The following is a 17875-nucleotide window of genomic DNA, read 5'->3' as shown; positions in this document are numbered from 1 at the left end:
AAAATTAAGATTTTATTAAGATTTGAAGAGTCAAATTAATATTTTAATAATACTTTAACATTTAAATAGTCAAATTTACTTGTTAAAGCTGATGAGCTTGACGAACCCATATACACAGGCTGTTGGAGATGATATCTAACGTGACACAGCTAATTGAGTAGCCAAAAACTTTTGCCAAATCTGTTGAAAATGCTCTTAAGTGATGCCCACAAATATTTTTGTTTTGTTTTTATTTTTATGCCTAATTTGTTCATAAACAGCAGTTTGCCGTATGTATGAGCTAGCAGTAATTCGTTCATAAAATATGCATTTTTTCGTTCATAATCAGACTCTAGACTCATCAAAAACCAAGTATGGCATGACATCTTGTCAAAATCAGAAGAGCAAATAAAAACATAATTTTAAGTAATTAACTGTCATAATTTGACAACAAACCATACCAAATTATTAGATAAGAGAATATGAAATTTACTAGACAGAAGAAAATTATTGCTGCACTAAACAGATGTACCAGCAGTAACATTGGTAAGACTCAAGCTAAGGGATACAGAATTGGGGCCTATAAATCATTGAAGTTGAGACTTTCTAGAGAAATAGGCATCACGAGTCTATTAATTGAAATGGATTCAGAAGTGGAGCCACAATATGGAGTTGGGATACATATCCATTTGTTTTGATGAGCCCCCAGGTGGGTTGGCCCGTTTGGTCTCGCTTTAAGTGTTGGCCCATCCCTTTTGTTTGTTAAGTCCAACAAATCTAGATAGAGCAAGCAGTGTTCATAGGAACAAATCCAACTTGGGCTGGATTAGAGCCCACGACACCTTCTAAGTGCATTAATCAGATGAGGGTTCTGCGGAGTAGGCCTTTAAGGGTCCGATTTTACAAGAAAATTTAATTGAATAATATTAGATGGACCATATTTGAGTAGCACATGTATGATACAAGAGTGAGAACACCGATACAACTAACTAGCTTTAACATCTATTAGAGAACGATATAATAAACATGTGGTAGCAAAATGGATTTCCCTAACATTATTAAAATTAATTTTGTGGTCACGTGCTATCATCAATTAGCACATGCATCATCATTGGAGGCACGTGGGTTTATATACTTATGTTTTGTTGATGCAACACAATGTATGGGGACCAAACTTAATTATTTCTGGAATCAAAACTACAGTTTTAATCCAACAAAATACAAATAGATAAAACAATTAAATAAACAAAGTATTTGGTGACCTAAACTAAAGTATCTTCAAAACCAAAAAGTTTGACCCTAATTAATGAATGATATGAACCTAAAAATAGTAATTTCCCATATTGGTCTTACAGATGTAGACTAATATATATATATATATATGTGTATATGTGTGTGTGGATGATTCAAGAAAGAAAAAAAATTGAAGTAGATCGGCCGACCAAATATTGAGCAGATGCATTAATATGAGAGTACAAATTAATTAAGAGGCAGATGGTTTTTTTTGTTTTTTTGGGGAATTATTACATGAACAAGTTAATGATAATGTTCTTGGCTTAAAGCTTAATTTTCTTTTGTCTTCTATAGTTATCATTATTGTAAGTCAAAGGTACTTATATGCAATCGAATCCACTACTTCTTTGAAGGAGCGGAGACAAATCAGTAGCATGTTAAGTGGTATGGAGTCGAGAGAAGATGCACTGCATGGTTAATAAACACCAATTTTATTTTATTTAAAGAAAAAAAGGTTTGTTCTCTTATTAAATTTATGCTAGCTAGACTTTATGTGCACATATTATGTGAAACACATAACATGTATATATATATATATTAAGTTGATGTGATATTAATGGTACATTTTAATTTGTTATTGTAAAAAGAATCCTCTTAATTTGTCAAAATAATAGATTTAAAAGAAAAGTATATATTTCGTCCAAAAGAAAAGAAAAATATAGAATGCATGGCAACAATGTAATTTACCCACTTAACTTTCCATTATTTCATATTTTCTCCCTACAGTACGAACTCTTTGCACTATGTATATGAATGTTATGAGAGAGTTATATAAAGTAGGTTGCAAACAAAAATCTCTCTTGGGTTAAATTGGAGGAATGTACTCAAACAATCTTATCTTGTCACCAAACTATTCAGTTAATATAGAATCTAGATACCATCCTAATATGCCATATTTGTTAAGATTTTCTGCATATTGATTGGGTTTTTTAGATTCCATTAATTAAAAAAGACTAAATACGGATTATGGTCCAGATATTATTAGGATAAAGGAGAAAACAAAAAGAATTAGGTTTCATGCACCTCTCAACTTCTTGTTGTATATATAGAGAAGCATATGTAGACGAGGAGAACCAACATTGAGAGCCCCACATCAAACACTTAGACAAATATCAAGCATTCTTCGGAGAAAAACAGAGAAAATGTGCGGCACTGAGAGCTCTGCTTCCATTAACAAAACCTCTCTGCCCTCCACCAACGGCACAAGAAGGCCTACTACTTCTTCATCCGACTCTGTCCTCCTCAATCTTGAACAGTAAGCTCATTTCTATATAACCCTTCTTTTAATTAATAAATTAATTGATCCCATATTTCTTTAGCAATCGATTAAACAGCACTGTGAATGTGATGATGATTGATTAACATGCATGATACATATTGATGGTGTTTTGGATTTGATGACAGGGGTGACCCAAACGTGTTCGAATCGTACTGGAGGAAGATGGGGGACACGTGTACGATGGTGATCTCCGGGAGCCAATTCATGAGCTACATCAGCGATTTCAGCAACGTGTGCTGGTTTATGGAGCCAGAGTTGGAGGGTGCGGTTAGAAGATTGCATCGTGTGGTTGGGAATGCAGTGGTGGAGGATCGGCACATCGTAGTGGGAACTGGCTCCACGCAGCTCTACCAGGCTTCACTCTACGCCCTCACTTCCCCTGGTGGGCCTCAGCCCACCAGCGTTGTCTCTGCGGCCCCATACTACTCGGTGAGCCTCGTTGACCATCCCCCCACATTTTTTTTCTTCATGCAATCACAGCCGTTGATCATCCTTGATCTTCATATAGGCTTTGCTTTGTTAATGTTAAGTCAACTGAACAAGAATACAATGCTAGCTTAGCTGGCTGCTTCAGTTTCACTGTTCATTTAGATTAATTAACAAATGCGTGTTTTCAGCGCTTGTGTTAGCAATGTTTAGAGCCCGATTAAAACAGGCCCACTTAGGTTTTTGTTGTTATGATTCTCTTCGAGTTGAGTTTAGAAAGTATATTCCACGTCAAGAATGTGATCGAAGTTTTACTTTACAATTATTGTAATCTAAATCTATATATTCAATTTATTGTAATCTAAATCTATATATTCATTGTCAATTAATTTTGAATTAAATATTTAAGAAGATAAAAAGCAGAGATTTTTACTGAAAAATGGTGTAATGATCTTTAGAAAGATGCGCATGGTGATGAGGGGTGACATTACGAGAAGAGTGTCGTGGAACATGCAGATGTTTGCATGGGAGATGGGACAAAGAGGCAAATATGACATTTTGGGAACATAATCATGTTTCGGAACATGCAACAAACATATGCACGTACCTCTGTTTTGAATCCTTGGAAAACATAGTAACATGGGCATGTCTAGCTAGTTTAATTAAGAACCACAATTCAGTAGTCAACCTTAATTAGATTCTCTAATCACTTGTCTTCTATTTTTAAATTTCAAAAATAGATTAAGAATAACTCGATTCAAACATGGTGATGATCATGAATCACTGCCTCTTGCTGGTATTAATTAAGTTGTAACAATTGCTTAATGGTGCGTGCTTGCAGTCATATCCGGATGAGACAGACTACCTTCGTTCAGGGCTTTACAAATGGGCAGGTGATGCCTTTGCCTTTGACAAAGAAGGACATGGAGATTACATAGAGGTGGTCAACACCCCAAACAACCCAGATGGGACTATCCGAGAAGCTGTGGTGAAAAACAGAGGTAGTCAGGGGAAGCTTGTTCATGACCTTGCCTACTATTGGCCTCAGTACACACCCATTACTCGTCCATCTGATCATGATATTATGTACTTCACATCCTCCAAAAGCACAGGACATGCTGGTTCACGCATTGGGTCAGTCTCTAATTTCCATTTTTATCTACTTGGTTAATTTGGTCATCATCTGCTACTTCAAGTTGAATTCTTATGCTATTTCTTCAACTGGGTCTTGTTTAATTTTTCTTTCAGATGGGCAATTGTTAAGGATAAAGAGATTGCTAGAAAGATGTCTAAATTCATAGAGATGAGTTCACTTGGTGTGTCCAAGGATTCCCAGCAAAGGGCTGCAAAGATAATGGGAGTGATTTGCGATGGCTACCAAAATTGCAAGTCCAGAAACTCCGAGCTCTTCTTTGAACATTTCCAACAGCTCATGGCTGAAAGGTGGGAGAGGTTGAGAGAAGTGGTGGAGGGCAATGGACTTTTCAGTCTACCCAAATACCCAAAAGAGTACTGCCTCTTCTCTGGAGAGTTCAACCAATCTTATCCAGGTAACGATGTTTAAGATTAATTAAAACATACGAAATTAATTAACTTAGTTGGTTCTAAACTTCTAATACATGCATTGGTATACTCTTTTGCACATATATGCAGCATTTGCATGGATGAAGTGCAGGGAGGACATAGACTCAGAGAAGGTTTTAAGAGGAATCAAGGTACAAGCAAGAACGGGGAGGCGCTTTGGGGCTGATCAAAGTTATGTTAGGGTTAGCATGCTGAGCAAGGATGAGGTGTTTAACCAGTTCTTGGAGAGATTATCAACTATCAAAGGCATTAGTACTAATGGGAATTAATTAGTTAGTTAGTTCATACATGTATATAGGGAGTTTCCATTAAGAGATCCTATTTAAGGGATCTCTCATGTATACCTTTAGCTTTTCAGGAATAATATTGTGAAACTCATTTCTATTATAATTTAATGAAAAAACTATTTATATTAAAAAAAAAATTCAAAATCTATGTGACATGATATGCGGTGCACATGCATTAAGCAAACAACTTTGTTATCTTACCATTCGTTTGGTCTCTGCACAATAAATCAAGAAATTTAAGAAAAATCAGTAATAATTTGGTTTAATAATTATGACTGAGATTATGGGATCTGTTGGGGAAAAGGCAAAATTATGGACTGATGATTATGACTACTAGCAGATAGAATGGATTGAGAAATTTCCAACATCTATGGGCAGAGTTAGCAGACAAATCAGAACTGAAAAAAAAAAATAATAATAATGCCAGCCAAAAAATCAAATCACAATTACCAATTCTTAATTTCAGACCAAAAAATAAATTTCTTAATTCAATATATAGAATAAATCTACCTTCTGGTAACCATCAACTTACAACACCGTTAGTTCCACCAAAAAAATTAAACTTACAACACTGAGATAAAACATTCATAGCAGAGAAAAGCAACGCCAGAGAGCCCATTTCTCTCAAGAAACCACTGATCCCAGGCAGCTGGCTTCCCAAGAGGGTCTTTAATCTATCCATCAGTTTTTGAGTTTAAACCATTCAAGACCATACACAAATCCGGCAAATCGGAAAACACCAAGTGGGGGGCAACTTTTATATAAGCCTTAATTCATACTCGCCAGCCATGGTTATGTATCTCACCCAAGGAAGAGCTTGGTATCCGCTCTTTTCAATAATCTTCAGGTAACGAACCTACAAAACCCCAACATTTACATAAATGTAAAATTAATCTTGCTTTGATTTTCAATGTTTTAGGTTAAGTTACTTAACAACACTATTATAAGAAAACCTCATAATGATAAATTCCTAGTACTATAACTGCTGATTGCTTATCAGGTTGACATCCGAAATAAAATTATTTATGGTTACTTTGGCATATCAGGTCCTACTACCATTTCAACATCTGTGACATATCCGGTCTTACTACCATTTTGTTTGGTAAATAGGTCTTACTACCATTTCAGCATCATTTGAATCTTATCTTACACGTGCCGTTCAACAAGGCGCCCTCAAACAAACTTAAGAGCCCTTGACAAAGTTGAAGGTCAAAACAGCGATTGAGATATCCCATAAGTACAGCAAGCAATCAGGTCCATAGAAGCATACCTGAATTCCAGAAACAGTAAAATATGGTATCTCAAACTTCACACGTATAGGAGCTTTTCTCTCAGGAGTTGCTTCTTCAGCTGTTATACTTGGAAGACTAAACTCTGCTCTCAACATATACTCCTAAACAATTTGGATTAAAAACAGGATCAGAAAAAGAAGCTAAAGTGTACAGTTCGGGGGACAACATAATAATATTTTAAATTAGCTAATATTTTGGAAGTGAATGTGCAAAGATATTTAAAATGAATCCTTACCTTGCCACCAGGAAAAGATCTTATTTTCCAGACCAGCGCCTCACTTTCAGGTGCATATGCTGCAGATCCTAATGACGTCCGAATATTTGGGTTAGTGGCATCAGATGTCACAGGGACCTCAATCTCAACATTTGTTGCAGTGCTGTGCAATTAAATTTTCATGAGTACTAAGGGAATTTGAAACATTAGGGTGACACGATTAGGCAGCAGTAACTAGAACCCACTCAACCTCCCATCTCCAGAAAAATAAAAGAAATTATTTCTAATACCTACGCTCCTTGAACTGGCTTCGAGCTTTTACCAATATCTCAATACGACTTTTCGAATGCCTTTCAATTTGAGCTTCAACCCAAATTAGAGGCTTAACCTGAAAGTAGAAATAAAGAAATTCATTAAATGGGATGATATAAGCAATTAATAAACCCAAAAAAAGAAAAGAGCATCAATAGAGCAAGAGCAATACCTGTGTACTCAGTCTATATGTCATGAGATCAAAAGCTCCATCAGGTGGCACAAACGATATTGTACGGTCATTTTCAAACCGAGCCAAACGCACACACCTAAACCAAATGTTATGATTTAGTGTGAGAACTTCAAAACATTAATTATGTAAAATCTCAAGCACATATAAGACCAACACCAGCACTCAAATCAACCAAAGATTAAAGCTACATACTGATGAAATTTGATGTCTTCCAAATCAATGGCCTTTCCCTTTGTTGCTCGGCCTTGTGCCTCCAATAACACTCTGTCATTTAAGCCCAGCTTACACTCAGGCATACCACTGCAACAGGAAATCAGTAAACACTTTACAGTTCCCAGATGATACACCCAGCACATAAGAGAGAAAGCTAGATAGTTACAAATATACTTGAAATTTATATACATTCACTAAAGTAAAATCATTGGGTTTTGGTGAGGGAAAAGAAACAGTACAATTTTTGAGTGAAAGTATGCATCTTGGGGATGGAGTTATCAGCTCTATGAGAGGCTAGGTGTGTGCATGAACAGTGATGAACACATCATAGTCACTACACGCTAAGAAAGTCCCAAAATAGCAAAGGGATTAAACATTTAGCAAGGGTGCAGTTAACATGTGGATCAACTAGTTAAAATTATGAAACTATTTCTAGCTTTTCTACGCATTATTTAATTTTGAATAAAATGAATTGATTCCTTAAAAGATCAAATTATTATTGAGACAGTCAGCAGCTATTCAATAAAATGCAAGCCCTGGAAGACAACCAGTTAGATAGGAAAATAACTTCAATCCATGAGTCGAAGTTTCAACAATTAGGGACTATACTGCATTGATCAGTGTCATTTTTTCCATGGTGAACCAAGGTTTTAGTTAGTGGCTTTCACAACAATAAAAAACAGATTTCAAAGATCAATATTAACTAGGATTCACACCACTGTCATAAACATAATTTGTTCCTACAAATGAATTTTCAGTTGCACACTAGCAAGCATACACAAAAACAACTAGCAAATCCTCAACCTACATCTCAATGCTGAAATAGTTATATTCACTTGGCATTTGAAAAGCTCATAAATCTACCTCCATGTTCAGGGAAGGGAATCACAAGTTAGACTGCTAAAGCATAGATGAAAAGTGAAATAAATACAAATCATTCCTAGATGAAACTTAATGAATTCTGGGTTATGACGGAAACACACCTCAAATAAGTTCTCATCTTCAATGCCCCAACAACATCAGACCTAATGATTTGTCCATTGCTGTTGACAAGTATATTAACACTCTCCACCACATCCAGGAAAACCTGAAAGAGAAGAAGAAAGAAACGTCATCCAGTGGCAGTGGCTTCAAAGAAGAAAAAAATATTCTGTTTTTCTCCAATGCGCCTACCTCATTCTTCTTGTAACGTATCCCTTCACTGCGCCAAGACACCGCATTTGTTACAGCCATGGGAGGCCTCTGTGTAACTTCCATCCTGTAAGCATCAGTCTTGATAAATTCACTGAGAATCTTCGCTTCAGTATACTGAGGGTAACCAAAGTCCATCATTTCATCAAGCAACTCATACTACAAGAAAGGACACAAAACAGAATCACATCAAATCACGAAATCCCAATATAAACAAGAAAAAAAAAAGAAGCAAAATGAATGTCCCAACTCCCAAACATCTTCTTACCACAACCACAAAGTTATCCCTAAGTGATTCCTCTTCTAACTCTTCAAAATAATGCTTGAACACCTGCCGCCCAGCACGGATCACAATACAGAATTAGCAATTACGCAATTTATGTACGTACGAAAAGAAGAAACCACAAAGACGACGGAGAAATGAAACTTCTAATAATTACCAATAGAGCTTACATCAACTACGCGGTGTAGAAAGAAGAGAAGACTGGCGGCATTGCAGTTCTGCCTGGACGCTGCCATCAGGTAAACGTTGTTATGCTGTATAAACAAGTAGCTGACGCCATTATCATGCACAACTGGATCATAGGACTCTGGATCACCCTGAAGCACATCGCGCAAGGCACCAAAAAAAAAAGAAAAACGAAAAATGCCGCTATCAAGTTCTAGTCTTTCAATAAGCCAAATACGTATTCACTAATTTCAGAATCAAATTTATTGATAAAATGATAATTCCGTCTTGTATTGATTTGTTTCCCTTCGTTTTCTCGGCAACCAAACAGTCCGTCAAACAATTAAGAAACAGAAAGCACAGAAGTTGTGGAAATTGAGTACCTCTTTCTCGATGAGCTTAGTGAAGAAGCGCTCGGCCTGAGTGGCAGAGACGTCGCCGCGGTAGTCGCGCCAGATCAGAACGCGGCCTTTGATGTCTAGGAGGAACAGCGCCGAGACTGCCCCTGCCATGTGGTTCCGGTGGAGGATCAGATCGGCGTTGCAGAAACCGATGCGATCTGATTCTGAATTTCTAATAGTAGCAGAGTCAATTATTAGCAGGAAGGAGAGGTCAATTAGTAGATCTGAATGCAAGGCCTCTAGGCCTTAGGGCTCGTTTCGCCTTCTCTAATTACTCTTCCAACATCAACCGTCATCTTCAATCTCTCTGAGAGTTTGAGTCTCAGCTTGGAATGAAGCTGTTCGCGGTGAGTATTGATTCTTCCAAACGTTAGACCCCTGCGACTCTTTCCTTTACGACGTCGTTTAAGTTAAATTATAAAATAGTAATTATTTAATTGTCCTTGGTTTTAATAAAAAAAGTTCATTTGTTCCGATCAAATTTATATTTTTCCATATAGACTAATGTTTTCATCTGAAATAGTTCAATAATATTATGTTGTTCAAATGCCAATTTAATTAGTGAATTTATGTGTAATTGTCTACATACTTTAGATGCCAAATATTATTCAGTATAACACAAAATTAGTTTACATATGTGATATCCATGAATACATGTGACAATATTACAAAAACGATCATTTAGTATCCAATCAATGTGTAGATAAGTGTTTTTGGATCATCTTCCATTAACTACACCACTGAAAACCTGGCTGTTCCCTCCTAGTGAAGCTTGCCACTCAATGGAGGAAATGACAATTTGTGAGAGAGTCACAACAATCTCCCTCGTCTCTGGCCTTTCCACTGCTTCTTCACTCAAACACCACTCGGCAATTTCAGCCATCTGCAACATGAGAAACAACCACCATAGCTTATGCATACTATCTGTAATGGAGATCATCTCAAGGTTGCATACATACCCTTTTTTATTTTATTAACTCTTTTTCTTTTTCTTAAAACATGAAAGAAAAAGCAGCAGACCTTGAATATTTCTTCCATAGGATAGTTGCCCCGAAGATTTCCATCTGTGACAGCCTCTAAAGCTGATTCTGGATCATCATCTTGGAATACCTTTTTTACCTGACAGTGTGAAAGCAATCAAATTTAGAATTGTACAGACTGACATTCATGCATGTGTCATGTGTGGCTGTGAGTAGCAAGGTGTACATATATAGTACATAGATTGAAATCCTGGGCTGTTTGGAAAAGTCTCTTAATTGTTTGAGTGATGGACATTTGAATATACATGAGAATATGTGAATGTCTGCGCATATATTAGAACTAGAAGAAGGAAAATGCTGTTCCCTGTGTCATTGTTCCAGTTCCACCTCAGAGTTTAGGGTTTTGAAGTTTGGGAATTTGGCGGTATTCCGGTTTCATTGTTTGAGATATTGGGTCTTGGGTCTTGGGGTTTGTGGGTTTGGACTTTGGATGAGTTTTTGATGTATATGTACTGAAACTTGTATTCTTGTTTTCTAATGAATTTCAACTTCCACCCCAGCCTTAATTCTCTTATGTTGAAGATTTACTTGAAACTTACTACTGTAATCAAAGATTTCATCTTCTCAGGCTCTCGGTTGTCACGGAAAAGTGCACGTTGCCCTGTTATCAGCTCTCCTAGTACCACTCCAAATGCAAATACATCGGTTTTGTGAGTTACCTGGAGCTCCTTCACGGATCTTTCAGAAACACATACAAGGTCAGATATACAAACAACTAAGACAAACTTGCTTTTATATGCAGGTAAACGCACCCATCCCTAGTCTGCATGTGCTAGCAGTTTAAACAAAGACATAAATCTTACTCTGGAGGAAGATAGCCTGGTGTTCCAACCAGTCGTGTTGCTATAATATCTTCTTCATTGGTTCTTCCAACAAGCTTTGCCAAACCAAAATCTGCTACCTATGGTTAGGGATTTTAAGCTAACAATTAAAAGTATGAACGAATTATCATATATTTTAACAAAAGTTATATAATAAATTCCGTAAACTTTAATCAAACATGGCTGTATTAAAGACTATAAAGCATGCCTATGGTTAACAAAAAAGAAAAGAAAGAAACAGCATATTAGCTACAAAGTAATATTTTGAATCTAGATATCTTGGTCAATATGACAATGGCAAAGGACTGCATAATGGTAAATGAAGTCATATTTTGGGTACCTTTGCTCTGAGCCCTTGGTCAAGTAGAATGTTACTTGTCTTTATATCACGGTGCACATATCGGTCTTTTGTGTGGTCATGGATGTATTCAATACCTTTTGCAGTATCCAGTGCAATTTGTGTTCTTGCAGTCCAAGAGAGTGGCTGGTGACCTGATTTCATAACCATTTTAGTGACATTCTTCACAATACTTTGTTGGTTAAGGATCCTAGCATGTACTTAACTTAAGTCTTATTAAATATGTCTCAGTGGTGACTTTGTGTGAATGGGAGAGGGGCTTACACAGTTATTCGAATGCCCTCACTGATCATCCAGACCATTCTACAGTACTGATAAATTGGAAACATATAGTCTGTGTTGCTGCTGAGTACTAGTATAAAGCCTTTTGTGATAGTTAAGTTAGATTTATTTGTTTAGCTTTATTCATTTATCTGCAATTTAATTAAGCTTTCCATCTAATAGTTCAACGAAGAGGTGTGTGCCATGATTTGAATACCTTTAAGTAATGGATCATGAAGATGATCATTAAGTGATCCATTAACATACTCATAGACCAGGTAGAGGTGGTCATCTCCACTGGCATACCCCAAAAGCTCCACCTATAACAGAGATTTTACGAGTGAATGTACTAAAGCCTTTCTTCCACACCATGCTAGAGGTCATTTATATAGAAAAGAATTCCTCACCACATTAATGTGATGGACCTTGCATAAAACCTTTAGCTCTGCAAAGAATTCTTTGGACTTGTTAGATCTCATCTTCTTTATGGCAACTTCCTGAAATTTGAAGCAGCTGTTATTTTCTGAAACTTAATGTAAGAAGATATATATAGCTTAGTTTTGTGACTCAGGTAGAAAATTAGAAACGGAGAAAACTTGTGGGGATTCTGCCATACCTTCTCCCCTAGTACTCCCAAGTACACACTGCCATATCCACCCTCTCCAATTTTCCTAGTTTCGTCAAAGTAATTGGTAGCCTCTTCAATCTCCTCAAGACTAAATACTACTGGTCCGTCCGATTCAAAAACTGTCATATCTGTAAAATCAACAATGTAGAATGTAGATGTACTGCAATGAGCAATTACTCTATCTCTCTCTCTCTTGGCATATAGCTAATCTACCATGCATAAATTATTACTTTTGAGAGGTTGAAGTTTTATCTGACCTTCCATGTTTTCTTTATGAAGTAACTGATTATGCAATGAAAAAGATCTGTTGGCAGCCATGCTTTTCGATCCAGCTTTTGGAACTTCCACATTTTGTTGGGGTGCTTTTCGCCTAAACAGGACAAGGATCAATGTGCTCATTGTAAGTAATGCCACAGCTAATAATATGCCAATCAATATTGTCCACCTGTGTCTGATTCCTGATGATAAAACAAGGCAATGACCGTCAACTCCTACAGAAAATTATTTGTGAATTTCTGAAATGCTTGTTTATATATATTTGTCATTCATTTTTATGTGTATCTGCTGTTTTTTTTTAGGATTATGAATTCAGACAAAACTTTTACCCATATTAACACAAAAGTAAGAATATATAAGTTGGCAGTAGTGGAATATTGAAAGAATACAACAACATTAACGAATTTAAGTTCTTTCACATCAAACCATTATAGGTATGTTATCTGATTTCTAGAAAATTTGCACTTGGCTCAGAATTTTTTTATATTTTATTTTTTTGTAAAAATGGCTGACCAACAATTCATTCATGTTAGTTGTGATTCATGATGCACCAGCCTCTAACAAATAGAAATAACATCAATTTATCCAGCTGAAATAGATAAAAGAAAGTCGAGAAAGTCTCATACAGAGCTCACCTGTCTTTGATTTAATTCCATTATTTTCCATGGGCACAAATAACACCCAACCATTAACTATGAATGAAGGATTCTCAATCATTTTTTGGTTCATGTTTTCTAGGTTTTCCATCTTGGCAGACAGCAGAATGGCAATTTCCTCAAGTGTATCTTGCTTCTGAACTGTATATGTTACCACAATCTGAGAGTCACTATCTACACACCCACAAGGAAGATGAATGGGAAAATCAGCTGTTGGAGCAAATCGCCGTCGTTCTTCATTGACATACAAAGGTTGCCCGCTATAAATTCGAGTAGAAACATCAAAGAATGTGTCTGATGCTTTCACTTTGTAGGATGTATCATAGAAATATCCAATAGTCCCAGCTATGTTTTTGCAAGAACAAGGTACAGTTATGAGGTAATCGTTTTTTCTTTTTCGCTTTATCTCTTTGATTTGGGATGAACTGACAGAGTAATAAGTGGCAATTTCTTCTTTCTCCAGACTGTTGTTGATGTGGTACATTGAGGCATTACATGTCATGATTTTAGCAGAGCAATTCATAGGGTATAGAACAGAAATTTTGGTAGATATATGAATGGTGAAAACTGCAGGAAATTGAGTCACCAAGAGAGAGAGGAGCAGACAAGGAAGGAGTTCAGGGGATGCCATGGTTGTGGTATGGGACTTCTCCCTCTGCAGGAAAGAAAGAAGTGAAATGTAAGAGTGCTTTCAAACCATACCCTGGTTCTCTTTGTCATTAGTTCTTTGTTTGTTTATCAAGCAGCACCAATGGACATGATTGGTCTGGATGTCATTTTTTATTTGGATACTGCTTAGTACAGAGTTTAATTTATATATTACTGTATACAGCTAAAGTTTATAAAGACCTTTTGTAAGCATCGATCAAAATCTAATTTACAATTTACTGATATTGATGAATACTTTTGTCTGGTATACCAGGGGGCCTTTTAAGGTATCATGAGTGTCAGATCGTCCCATTAGTTGACAAATCCCTCATTTGTAGAGTCGTCATAAGTGGTCATTAGTTCATGTATAACTGGAATGCATACCAACCATTAGATTCAATATAAAAACAATGAAGACAATGTCATCTTAATTAAGTGTTTTAATACTAATCGCACAAATAGATCTAACGATTCAAGATTAACCCTTTATTTTAACTACTTACTAGAGTATAAATTTATATAGATCAAAACACAAGTGTGTTGCTTCAATGGACCAGTGTAAACTATGCCATTATGTGCCAATGGGGCATGTAGTAGTATTACTATGGAGTTGTCTCTGACCACTTTTTTATTGTCATTACTAAGGCATACCTTATTCAAAGTTAGGAAATACATACAAGAGCTTTGTTTTTGCCGTTTGTAGAGCATGGTTGGCTGTTTACTTGGAGCTTCTTTCTTTAATATTCTTTAGTTAATGGGAGCGGCTCTCTTTGGTCTGGAACAGAATATTTTTTTTTTTCTGGGCATGCAATGAGACATATATCCATATGTTTTCTTTTTGTCACCAATGAGAATCACACCTTATTAAGACTGCCTTCACAGCTCTGCTAAGGGCTAGCACTGTTCTGTCCTTTTCTCCTACGTATGCTTTGGCCAGGCACAAGACTTTTGCACATTATTTTTAGTGCATGATCGAATAGGATATGCCCCTTGATTCCTTGTTCTTGGTGAGAAAAACAACTGCAGCCTTAATGTAGTGTTAATCTCTCTGCTCATTTGAAGCTACGCAATATTAAGAATTGTTATGATTGACTCTTAGCAGCCCTGTATATTTTAACCATGTTTTAGATAAAAAGAAGAGAAAAGAAGTGTCCTCGGGTAGCAACCAAGAGGTAGCTAAAGAACATTAAATTTTACTAGTTTTTGCTAAGTATGTACTTAATTCTTTTTGAATTCTATGCCGGCTAAGAAAACCATATTTTCAGGGACTTGGAGACAAGAAGTCAAAATATGACTTTGGGAGGAGGCCGGTTCACAGAATCTAATCTATTTCATTGAAGCATACAGAGTATTTGTCTGAGCTTTTTTTCTTTCTAAATTCGTTTCTTTTATCTAGTTGTGCTTTCTAGGCTACCCAATCCAATTTTGTTGTTGAGCTAATGCTAAAAGTCCTCGTAGTTTCAAAAACTTGAAGCCCAAACCTTAATTTGTTGCCATGTTTACTGATGAAAGCCCAAGTTTTTTTTTAATTGAATCAAACCCATAATCGAATGTTTTCTTTTGGTGAACTGGGGATAAAGCCCAAGACAAAACAAATATTCAAATGTGGGAAAGAAGCTAATTAAAGAGCTGAAAAAAAATAAAGGGAGGAGATCGAAGTGTCCCTAAATTACGTGAAGGATATATGTTGCCATGGCATTGTCTGGTGGCCCTTACCCCTCTCCAATCAAAGAAAGAATCACCGATTCACAAATCACAATCACTGTCCATTAGTCAAATTACATAAAAATAATAACTAGAAAAAGCTGAGTTTAGGACAATTGCAACAACAGCCTTACAAATTTTGAAATCCAATTTTAAACCAGAGGCAAAAACGAGAGAAGGAGAGTTGTTATAGCATGTAGTTTGTGCATGGTATATAAAAAGGTGGAACCCCACTTCATGTCATGTGGCATTGCAAGAAATAATCACTACTCAGAACTCACCCATTAATCTTTTTAACATGGACCAGATTCAACGTCTAATTACCGCAACAATCTTCGCCTTGTGCATCATCAACATCAATGTCGATCTTTCAGAGGCACAACAAAAAGGAGGTGCAAATGAAGGAACACAACAAAAAGGAGGTGCGACTGTGAACGACGGATTACAAGTTGGATTTTACGGCAAAAGTTGCCCCAATGCAGAGAAAGTTGTGGCCGACATTGTGGCCAAGGCTTACAAGCAAGATCAAAAGCTCCCTGCTTCCCTCCTTCGCCTTTTTTTCCATGATTGCTTTGTCAAGGTAAGCAGCATTGTATTCCAACTTGGATCATTCTGCATTGTCTCTTCAATGGTTTTAACTTTTTAACAAATGGGAATTGTATATGGAACAGGGTTGTGATGCCTCAGTTCTGTTGGATTTAACAAACAGTAATGAGTTTGTGGAGAAAAAATCACCGGCCAACGCTGATGCGCTGAAAGGTTTCGAACTCATCGACGAGATCAAGTCCCAGCTCGAAAAGGAGTGCCCGCAAACCGTATCTTGCGCTGATATAATAGCATTTGCTACTCGGGATATTGTGGTTCAATCCGGTCTGCCTGACCACCAAATGCCGGCAGGCCGCCGCGACAGCCGGACTTCCCGGGCCACCGATGCCACCGACAGAGTCCCTCCTCCCACAGCAACAATGGATGACATTATAGATATCTTCGCAAGAACAGGCTTGAACGAAGAAGACGTGGTTGCGTTGCTTGGGGCACACTCCATCGGGACTTCCAGCTGCAACTTCTTTGATTACAGACTATACAACTACAACAAAATGAATCAACCAGACCCTAACATGGACCCAGGCTACCTTCGTGACCTGTCTGCCAAGTGCCCCAAAGGCGTGCCTGCGGACCAGTCACGTAAGGTATTGGTGGACTTGGATCCTGTGACACCGGTCAAATTGGACGTTCAGTACTATAAGAACCTGTTGGAGAAGAAAGGTCTGCTTGAATCGGATCAGGCGATGGTTTTAGATAAACGCACCAAACCGATTGTGGAGAAAATGGCTAAAGATCCTCAAGCTTGGGCTGAAGCCTTTGTCAAGGCCCTCGTCAAGATGGGGAGGAACAATGTTCTCACTGATAAGGATGGAGAGATAAGGAAAAACTGTCGGGCCTTTAACGCATAACAAATTGTTCTTAGCGAAAACTCTACAATGCAGCCAATTCATGGCATGCACATTTTTTTCACCCTTCAAAGGTGGTCGCTTTACCTGTTCACTACTAGGCTATAGATCTTTTACCATTAGACATGTTTATATGTCATGCAAATTCTACCAAAGACAGACTCTTGTTTTTTGTAAGTATACTTTTTGGACTTATATATCAAATTGCCCATAATTTTTAGTATCAGCTGTGTTTTGGCCTCGACAAGGTTTATTGTAACCAATTTTTCGGTTAAATGATTTGTTGATTGGTTTTCTTATTTTGAAAATTAAGATTAAATATCAAATATCAATAATTTTTCGGTTAAATAATTGTGACTTTTCAAATTTATAAAAATTTTAAAATCTTTAAGGGTTTAATACTTTTGATATAGGCTTGGGAGATGAAATCTTATAACCCAAAGACTAAATATTAAAATTTAAACCTTGCAAATATTGAAAAAACAATAAATCAATAAAAAAGTTATAATTATTATTAAGTCACAGCTCGATATAATTATGTTTTTTAAAGTTGGTACCTAAACTGAAAGTTAATATTTAAAGTAAAATGACATAAATATTTTGGTAGTTAAAATGAAAAAAACATTACAATTTAGTACCTAAAGTCAACGAATCTTTTTAAATTTTGATAGTAAATTAGTCTAGGGTTTCTAGTAAGACTTTCTACATTACTCATGATTTTTTTTAAAAAAATAAACATCTACCATTATGGCGCACATAACATACTGACAGTGAATGTAAACCCTAATGACTAATCTATTTGTCTGACATGTAACACTAACTAAACAAAACAAAAAAAAACAGAATAGTAAAATTTAAATCTAGAACAATTAAACAATGACATCTTATACCGAAAAGAAAAACAATGACATCACAGATGC

At 36.5% G+C, this 17875-nt stretch overlaps 3 protein-coding genes and 1 pseudogene across 3 annotated transcripts; 2 read left to right on the top strand and 2 right to left on the bottom strand.

Annotated features, from left to right (window-relative positions):
* Positions 1 to 2367: 2367 nt before the first annotated feature.
* On the top strand, positions 2368 to 4834 carry LOC147294923 (L-tryptophan--pyruvate aminotransferase 1-like). Its single transcript, XM_086232899.1, has 5 exons — positions 2368 to 2527; positions 2677 to 2980; positions 3819 to 4111; positions 4226 to 4527; positions 4631 to 4834. Exons 1-5 carry the CDS (start codon positions 2415 to 2417, stop codon positions 4828 to 4830), a joined length of 1212 nt encoding a protein of 403 aa, XP_086089025.1. The 5' UTR covers positions 2368 to 2414; the 3' UTR covers positions 4831 to 4834.
* A 449-nt stretch (positions 4835 to 5283) lies between these two features.
* On the bottom strand, positions 5284 to 9465 carry LOC147294922 (AP-1 complex subunit mu-2). Its single transcript, XM_086231495.1, has 11 exons — positions 9095 to 9465; positions 8717 to 8863; positions 8532 to 8594; positions 8246 to 8422; positions 8056 to 8159; positions 7052 to 7159; positions 6839 to 6935; positions 6645 to 6742; positions 6376 to 6517; positions 6119 to 6241; positions 5284 to 5704 (listed from the first exon to the last, which is right to left on the bottom strand). Exons 1-11 carry the CDS (start codon positions 9221 to 9223, stop codon positions 5606 to 5608), a joined length of 1287 nt encoding a protein of 428 aa, XP_086087621.1. The 5' UTR covers positions 9224 to 9465; the 3' UTR covers positions 5284 to 5605.
* A 249-nt stretch (positions 9466 to 9714) lies between these two features.
* On the bottom strand, positions 9715 to 14054 carry LOC147294921 (lysM domain receptor-like kinase 3). The gene is made up of 10 exons (XM_086231951.1): positions 13132 to 14054; positions 12478 to 12678; positions 12209 to 12348; positions 12000 to 12089; positions 11810 to 11912; positions 11314 to 11465; positions 10956 to 11053; positions 10692 to 10830; positions 10133 to 10231; positions 9715 to 9995 (listed from the first exon to the last, which is right to left on the bottom strand). The coding sequence occupies exons 1-10, from the start codon at positions 13781 to 13783 to the stop codon at positions 9831 to 9833; spliced, it is 1839 nt and encodes a 612-aa protein (XP_086088077.1). The 5' UTR covers positions 13784 to 14054; the 3' UTR covers positions 9715 to 9830.
* Positions 14055 to 15802: 1748 nt separating this feature from the next.
* LOC147294920 (peroxidase 57 pseudogene) lies at positions 15803 to 16958 on the top strand (annotated as a pseudogene).
* The last annotated feature ends 917 nt before the right edge of the window (positions 16959 to 17875 follow it).

Source organism: Dryas octopetala, chromosome 2 (genome assembly GCF_963921425.1).
Source record: "Dryas octopetala chromosome 2, drDryOcto1.1, whole genome shotgun sequence".
Classification (NCBI taxonomy): Eukaryota; Viridiplantae; Streptophyta; class Magnoliopsida; order Rosales; family Rosaceae; genus Dryas; species Dryas octopetala.
Note: the sequence above shows the minus strand (reverse complement) of the source record. Positions and strands in the feature narration are given on the sequence as shown.